General features: G+C 32.8%; 1 protein-coding gene across 1 annotated transcript; it reads left to right on the forward strand.

Moving 5' to 3' along the window:
- Nucleotides 1-497: 497 nt before the first annotated feature.
- On the forward strand, nt 498-1,812 carry LOC125829019 (gibberellin 3-beta-dioxygenase 1-like). Its single transcript, XM_049508301.1, has 2 exons — nt 498-996; nt 1,235-1,812. Exons 1-2 carry the CDS (start codon nt 515-517, stop codon nt 1,800-1,802), a joined length of 1,050 nt encoding a protein of 349 aa, XP_049364258.1. The 5' UTR covers nt 498-514; the 3' UTR covers nt 1,803-1,812.
- Nucleotides 1,813-9,434: the final 7,622 nt, after the last annotated feature.

Genomic DNA, 9,434 nt, shown 5'->3' on the forward strand with positions numbered 1-9,434 from the left:
TGAATTTTGAAAAGTTGTGTTTGAACATGCAATATATTTTTTAAAAAAAAATTGTAAATGAATGTCTTACAAACCCAAAACCTGACTCTTTTGAGGGACTTGAAAATATTTGACGAACAAATTTCACGATCTACTAGATAAAGTTAAGGATAATTTTTAAGACTGATCCAAAATATAAGTCAAACATATATTTAAAAGAAAAAGTTTAAATGTATTGATTCAAAATCTAAGCCAAACATATATTTAAATAAAAAAATTTAAATGTATGATCCAAAATGAAAGTCAACTGGATATTTAAAGAAAACATTTAAATGTTTGATTCAAAATCTATGATTAAATGATAGCTTAATCAGCCGAAATTGGAACCTACCTATAGACAACACATATTCCAAAAATGAGCAACCAATCAATGTGTAAAAAGATCTTTTTCCGACCCTATATATATATTCCAAGAAAAAAATCTATATACTTATCAATATACAATATTTGTTTTTTTCGTCAGAAGTCCAAAATAATGGCTACTTCTACTCTTGAAGAAGCTTACAAAGAAAACCCTCTAAGCCTTCAACACATTCTTCCTATAGATTTTCAATCAATCCAAGAAGTCCCAAACTCTCATTTATGGCCTAAAATCAATAATGTCCTAACTAGTCATAATGACAAAAACCCCAACGTCCCAATAATTGATCTTTTAGCCCCTAATGTTGTGGAACTTATGGGCCATGCATGCAAAACATGGGGAATATTTCAAGTTGTTAATCATGGAGTTTCTTTAGAACTTTTTGATGAAGTTGAATATCAGGCAAGACGATTTTTTGCTTTGCCTGCTGAACAAAAGGTGAAGGTCGTGAGATCAACTAGTGGCGCCACCGGCTATGGCACAGCTCGAATTACGCCGTTTTTCTCGAAGTTCATGTGGCATGAAGGGTTCACAATTATGGATTCACCACTTGATCATGCTAAGAAACTTTGGCCACATGACTATCATAAATTTTGGTAAGTACATGGATTGATTTTATGTGGATGTACTTATATGCATTAATGATACAATAAATATTTATATAATAAAGTTATTTAGTAGATAATTCTACGCAATAATTATATTTCTCTCATGATAAACATAAATTTAATTATATTGAGACAATTTTACTTTCAGAAATCACGATAAATAATTTGAGACACAGGGAGTAATATAAGGGTTCTTTATTTTGATTATTTGTTTTGATTCTTGCAGTGATGTGATGGAAAATTATCAAAAGAAGATGAAAGTTCTATCCTTTCAACTCTGCCTGTTCATTCTCAACTATTTACAACCATCTCAAGATCAACATTCAATTAATTCATTTGAATTTGCAGGAGCCCTACAATTAAATTCATATCCATGTTGTCCTAACCCTAACCATGCACTAGGGTTAGCTCCTCACACAGATTCATTATTCCTAACAATACTCCATCAAACAAATAATACAAAGGGTCTTCAAATCTTGAAAAAAGACCAAGGATGGACTTCAATTGCTCCGGTTTCCAACGACGCGCTCATCGTTAACGTAGGTGATCTTCTTCATATACTCTCTAATGGTGAATTCCCATCGGTTTATCATCGAGTTCTTGTGGATCAAACTAAGCATAGGGTTTCTTTGGCTTATTTTTTTGGACCTCAAGTTGACTCTATGATTTCTCCATTAGTTTCTTCTAAGGATAATGATGGTGTTGTACTAAAATATAGAAATGTGAAAGTGAAAGAGTATCTTGGTCTCAAGGCTAAACATCTTGAGAAGGTGTTCTCCATGATTAGATTTTAATTATGTTATAGTATTTTAGTACGTAGCTGAGTTGATTGACTACATAAACTTTTATTTTATCGGCGAGGATTTGATTTCCATGTTGTAATCTGCTCACCATCCTTTACCCTTTCCCTACCCCTACCCCTACCCCTACCCCTACCCCAATTTGATAAAATGATATATGACGTTTTTCTAGTGTTCATAATTTTGAGTAATGTGATCTTTGGTGTAATTCATATATACCATGAAAATTATTTGTAGTTTCTACTCAATTTACTTGTTTAATTTTAAAGGTTACACTGTGAAAGTGTGTGACCCTCTCAGTGAAAAACTTAAATTTTGAAAGAATATATATTTATTTAGTCAATTGTATTTTTAATATGTTCCTCATATACATTTTTTTATGAGTTAAATACAAGATGTTTTTTGTAATACTATTAAAACATGACAATGCAATTTGAAATACAAATTGTTATTTACGCTTGCACTATAATAACGTACATGATCATCTCATGTAAAAAAAATAAAGCTATTAATATAAATACAGTACTTCTTTTACTTAAATATGTACTCAAGATACATCTGTATATATCAATAGGATTCATGAAAATGAAAAATAAATTAACAATAAATTCGTCAGGTTGAAAAAAAGAAAAGAATCACCTAGGAATTTACTCATTTCCAGCCTGACATATTTTTAGAGCAACATTTTCGAAAAAGACAAAGGAAAAAACTTAAAGAAAGAACTGTGAAATTGCGTAATTAAATTTAGTTATTTCTTGTCTAATCACGTCTAATAAGTCCAAAATAAATCACTTCAGGCCTAGTCATAGATAGCTAGTTTATATTTCATTTTACTAACAAAATGATTTTTGAAGAGTTGATAGATGAGACAAAAAAGATCTAGTATTAGTTCAATAACTCCAAAAAAAAGATAAAGCTTCCAAATCTCGCAACCCCACCCCAAACCCATCCACTAACTCCAAAAAACTATTATTAAAAATTAATATATTCGTAAATATTTCATCGTAAATTTTTCAATATTTTTTACTTTAATTAGAATTTATAAAATTTGAAATTAAAGACGTGTTTTGATTTTACTTTTCGCAAAGAAGAGAAGAAAGTATTTTATTTAAAATTTATGATTTCTTAGTGTCCTTAATTAACTCGAGGATTGTTTGATTTGAGAAATAAAAAAATACAATCCAATTGAAAATTCAGAATTAAATTTATAATATTTATATCACATTTGGTTGAATTATTTATGTCCCAAAACTCATGTGCTGGAATAATCTCAAATTTATAATCACGGGGATTAAATATTAAATTGACACATTTGTCATTTTCTAAATCTCTTTTTCACAAAATCGCTTAAACAGATACGGCTGAAGTTAAAATAAAAAATTTACCTTGTTTTATCTAATTTAATCAAATACATACTTTACATTATTTTTGTATGTATATATTAAAAAAAGATATATATATTCAATAAGTAACTTCGTTATTTAGAGATGTCAGTTAGATTAGGCCCAGCCAGGACAAACTATCAAATTTGATGGGCCAAGATGGGCTAGCCTGTCATTTCGACAAATTTAGGGGAACTTTCGCAAATAGCCACCATAATAAACTTAATTATGTTTCATAGCTATAATTTGCATATTTACGGATTGTAGCTACAGTTTAAGCTGCTTCGTTTGTATAATTCACAGATTTGTATAATTCGCAGGTTTGTAATTCGCGGGTACATTTGTATAATTCAGTTATTTTTGTATAAACTCGAAGTAACGAATTTATACAATTACAAACATCAGAAGTGTAAACAGTTATACAAATTATATTATACAAAAGTTATACAAATTATATTTTACAAATTCTGAATTATACAAACGTGCGAATTATACAAAACTAAAAAGTTGAGCCACGTAATTATAGCTAAAAGTAGGTTGTGAATTGTAATTAAGGCAAATTGTAGTTATGTTAACTAATTAACTAGTATATGTTTGCTTATATGCGTAATTTTCCCATGTTAATATGACTTGTATAAAATTGAAAAAATTACATAAATACACATCTTAGTTTATTATATTTCTAAAATTTCCAATCATTTAAAAAAATTACAAAAATCTCTTCTTAGATACATCCCTTCCTTCTCAAATACATCTCTATCTCCTCTCGGATACAATCATCCCCTCTCAGATACAACCTATCCCCTCTCGGATACATCTCTCTCATTAAATAATGTATAATTCGCAATCTGTGAGCTATGTATCTGCATGTTTCCTAATGTATCTGAGATCCTATAATTTAAAGGGATTTTTCTAATTTGGGAAAGATTAGGAATATGATGTACTTATCTCTTAATTAACACTATGAAATTTATATAATTATGGGCCTAATATTTTTAATTCTAATGTTATTTCATTTGTGTTTAATATTCTTAAGAAATATGTTTGAGATCTGAAGTAGCAATAAATAATTTCCGTAAACCATAACTTTAAAAACACAATGCCCATTAGTGACGGCTCATATATCTTAACTTACTGTCACTTCATTAGTCTTTTCCTTAGTCTTTTACTAAGTACACGTACGGCACTTGCTAACTTTCTCACGCTCTTGCACCACTTGTTCATGATCTTTCTATGGCAAGTTAACCTAAAACCCTAGGAATCGTTAATGAATAAAAGAGAGAAAACAAGAGAATTGTTAGGAAGAATTCTGTAGAGAATTTTAATTAATGTTTGTTTGATGAATTTATAAATGGATGTCCATCTATTAATGCTACTAACTTAGGGGTTAATTGTCACAAGCAAAATAAACTCCCCCCTCCCCTCGACGTGACATAGCTAATAGGATGTCGAAAGACCCTAAACTAGCCACTTGACATAAACATGACACTAAGAAATCAATGAGGCAATATTAAATGAATCATGCAGCTAAAATAAGTCTCAAGGTAAAGTCTCAACATAAGAGAATCTTAATACAAAGCTCAAAGCTTGAAATAATGCTGAATACATGCTAAGTCTGACATAAGCCTCTATTGTCCATAATGTGGTTAGGACAAACCCTTAAACAACGAACAAAATCTGAAAACAGAACTTACGTGAAAATAGACAAGAGCTCATAACAAGTGATCACACCCTCAAATCATGAGGCTCACCACAAGCTAGGCAAAGCTGATAGATCCAATCTAGAGAAGACCGGATGGAGGAGCGTCAGACCCTATATTATGAAACAATATAGGCACAAGAGATATATGCGTCAATAATTTGAATCTATTGAGTATGAGGATCATGCATAAACATAAACGTGATATTTTTAAAACATGATAAGACATGACCAAGTAAACCATTTCAAATCATGATAAGCTAAAGTCAAAAGACATAAGAAGGCCAATGAAATACAAGAATCTTGACATATGTATAAAACAAATGATAAGTAGAAAACATGTTATTTGTGGGATGTTTACCGGTTAACCTACATAGACCACGTGAACTATAACATGGAAGTCAATGTCTTACTCCCACACTGAAAAGAGATTGTCCTACTGTCAAAAGTAAGGACCATGTTCTAAGGCTTAGGTGGATCAACTAGCTTGTTTCGTCCAGTTAGGACATCCTACGAGGGTACGAGTTCAAGGACTTTTGGAATCACCCAAATCCATTCGGTGCTAAGTAAACTCCCAACGGAATCATAAATTCATAATATCATATCCATATTTGCTTAGTCTTGGATTGGTGAAAATCTAGTAACACCAACTCAATTATAAGGCTAAAAAATCAGTAGAAAAACACTTTTAGAATACCATGATTTCATAACATAATATGTGTTGAAAAGACACAAAATTGAAAGCATCTAAATCATGACAATCTTTTCATAGTAAAATTGCACTTCAATTGGAAGTGGCTAAATCGTGTAAATATTTCATAATGAGAATACTTTCAAAGGAAGTAAACCTTTCAAAAAAATATGAGATACTTTATTCAAAAGTTACATAGTTACATAGTCACCACAATTCCTTTATGCATGCATAATTTCAAACCTCAATTCATGATCAAAATAGGCATATAGCATGAGTTCATATGGAAGCTATTGAAAACATGAGATTTGAATCAAATCACGCATAGTAAGGTCAAATATAATCAATTGAATCACAATTAATTAAACCCATGAATAATCATATAAAAATCCTAGAAATTTTAGTGAAATCATAAAGGAGAATTGAGAAACCTCTAGGACTCAATGAATAGAAAGGGATCTATTGATGAAGTTCCCACATACCTTGGATTATCATAGCCATAGCAATTGAGGAAGATACCATGAAGCTTGAAGAATCCTAGAAATCCTTGAGAGCTTTGAGAGAGAATTTGGGGAAGTTAATTTGAGGGATTTGAGTTAATGAGAGGGAATTTGAAGGGTAAAATTAGTTATAGGACGTATTTATAGGGTCAAAACGATATATTTTAGGAATTAAAAGAATAGAAAAAGACATAATTAACCCTCAATTAAAAACTGTCGAACAAACCTACGACTCGACCTACGGTCCGTAAGAATTTATATGGACCATCCTGGTCATACGTATACCTTGTTACTAGGGACCAACAATGTGGTCAAGTTCCATGAGGCCCTTCCTACATGTCTTCTAGGCTTCTACGGCCCATAGGCCTTGGCCATCTTAACACAAAATCCCTAAGTCTGAAGTCACCTTATGAGTCCTCTTTCTAGGACCTCTCAAATCTTCTACGGACCGTCCTACTGGTCTTTAGGAACTTATCAGAGGCTTGCCATTCTCAAAATTTCTCAATCATTTCCACGAATGCCTCCCTTACAGATCTTAGGACCTTGTACGGTCCATAGGTGGCTTTCGTGAAACCTACACTAGTGCCAAAAATGCAGCTTTTCCTTTCCAATTCATCTTACTAGTTTTCGAGTTGTTAAAATATGTCCCATTGGGAACATTTTTCCTCGAATAGGGCTCAATCTAGCATGAATAGACTACAAAAAAAGTAATTGAATCTAGCCACCCAACATGAATGCAAATCTCATTAAAATTCATAGAAACAAGGCGTTAAAATCAAGTTTTCATGAACATACATGCATATGAAACATGAAAATACCAAAAATGCATGAGTCCGAACGAGTAAAAATTAGGAAATTATTACCTTAAGCTAAAATGTGAACGGAGGAAAAAACATGAGGATACTTGGACATCATTTCAGCTTCGACCTCCGAAGTAGCACCCTTAACTAATTGATTCCTCCAAAGAACATTCACGGAAGTAACTTCTTTGTTTCTCAGAACCTCTTTATATGAAAGACTTCCCTTAACTGCTACACACTCCAATGGCACAATAGAATTACTATTGCCAACACACTTTTCAACAATGAGACATAGAACACAGGATGCACCATTGCTAAATAAGAAGGCAAATCTAATTCATAGGCTACCGTACCACTCAAAATCTGATATGGGCCTACATAACAAGGACTAAGCTTCTCTATCCTTCTTTCCAAATTTCATGACACCCTACATAGGTGAGATTTTCAAGTAAACCCAATCAGCAACATCAAATTCAATCTCTCTCCATCTAACATTAACATAAGACTTTTGTCGACTTTGAGCCATTTTCAATATTTCTCTAATAAGTCAAACCTTCTCCATAGCCTTAAGCACCAACTCAGGCCCTATCAAAGAGACCTCACCAACTTAAGCACTAACTCAGGCCCTATCAAAGAGACCTCACCAACTTCAAACCAACCAATATGAGACCTCCACCCCTGCCATAGAGAGGTTCAAATGGAGCGATTTGGATAATTTAGTGATAACTATTACTATAAGAAAACTCAATCAAGGGAAAATGATCATCCCAATTACCCATAAAGTCAATCATACAAGCATGAACATATCTTGCAAAGTCTGAATAGTACGCTCGTCTTGACGATCGACCTGAGGATCAAAAGTCATACTAAGTTTTGCTTGAGTACCAAGACCTACCTAAAATGACCTCAAAAATTGAGATGTAAATTGAGTACCCCTGTCAAAGATTATGGATTAGGGCACTCCATGCAACTTCACCATTTCCCGAATATAAAGCCTAGAATAGTCTTCGGCTGAAAATGAGGTCTTCACAGTAAGGAAATGAGGTAACTTTGTTATTCAATCCACAATCACCCAAATCAAATTAAACAGTCGACGGCTACGAGGTAGACCATAATGAAGTCAATATTCAAATCTTCCCACATCCAAGTAGGGATTCTAATGTCTTGACAAAAACCTCCTAGTTTTTTATGCTCAACTTTCACTTATTGACAATTAGGACACTAAGCCACAAATTTTGCAATATTTTTCTTCATCCCATTCTACCAATAGACCTCCCACAAATCACGGTACATCTTGGTTTTTCTGGAGTGAATAGAATACTGAGAACTGTAAGTTTCTGATAAAATCTATTACCTTAACTCATCAACATTCAGAACACATAACTGACCTTGGTAACAAAGCACACCATCTCCCCCTTGGGAGAAAGCCTCAATAGATTTTTTGGAAACCGATTTATACAACTCAACCATAGCCGGATCAAGATTTTCCTTATCTTTCACATCTGAAACAAGAGATGATTTTCAGCCATTTTAAGCTATGATACAACCATCCTCGGAATCAACCAAGTGAACACTCAATTAAGCTAGTCTATGAACATCCCGGACTAACTTCTTCTTACCATCCTAAATATTAGCAGCACTATTCATCAACAATTGGCTAAGACCATCGGTAACCATATTTGCGTTATTCGGATAATAAAGAACACTCATATCATAATCCTTTAACAATTCAAGCGATCTTTTGCCAAAATTGCATATCTTTTTGCTTAAATAAATATTGCAAACTCTTATGATCAGTGAACACATCCACATGACACCATAGAGATAATGTCTTTAAATTTTCAAAGCAAAAACCACCACCGCCAACTCCAAATCGCGAGTTGGATAATTCTTTTCAAGCACCTTCAATTTCCATGAAGCATAAGCACTTACCTTACCATGTTGCATCAAAACACAACTAAGACAAATTCATGTGGAATCACAATAAACCAAAAATCCATCGGATCCTTCTGGTAATGTCAAAACTGGGGCTGGAGTGAGTCTATCTTTCAACTCTTGGAAAATATTCTCACAAGCTTCCGATCATTGAAATTTTAGCTTCTTTTGAGTCAACGTAGTCAAAGAAGAAAAAATAAATAAAAATTCTTCCACAAACCTTCTATACTAGCCGACCAAATCCAAGAATCTCTGAATATCTGAAGGGGAAAAAGGTCTAGGTTAGTTCAAAACTAGCTCAGTCTTCTTAGGATCAACTGTGTTACCTTCACCGGAAATAATATGGCCAATGAAAGTAATGGACCTCAACCAAAACTCACATTTCCTAAACTTACAAAGAATTTACAATTATTGGGGATCTACAAAACTATCCTTAGGTGATCACACATTCATGCTAAATCCAAGAGTAAATCAAAATATCATCAATAAACACAACCATGAACATGTCAAGATATTGCTTGAACACTCTATTAATAAGATCCATGAAAGCATTTGGGGCACTAGTCACACCAAATGACATCACTAAGAATTCATAATGAACATACAGAGTTTTTGAAAA

The sequence above is a fragment of the Solanum verrucosum genome, unplaced genomic scaffold, assembly GCF_900185275.1.
Source record: "Solanum verrucosum unplaced genomic scaffold, falcon-dt-bn FXZP01000007.1, whole genome shotgun sequence".
Classification (NCBI taxonomy): domain Eukaryota; kingdom Viridiplantae; phylum Streptophyta; class Magnoliopsida; order Solanales; family Solanaceae; genus Solanum; species Solanum verrucosum.

What these genes read in the sequence shown, in the direction of transcription:
- LOC125829019 (XM_049508301.1), top strand. Translation starts at nt 515, where the DNA reads ATGGCTACTTCTACTCTTGAAGAAGCTTACAAAGAAAACCCTCTAAGC. An exon ending in CATGACTATCATAAATTTTG is followed by an intron (nt 997 to 1,234) that starts GTAAGTACATGG and finishes TGATTCTTGCAG; the next exon opens with TGATGTGATGGAAAATTATC.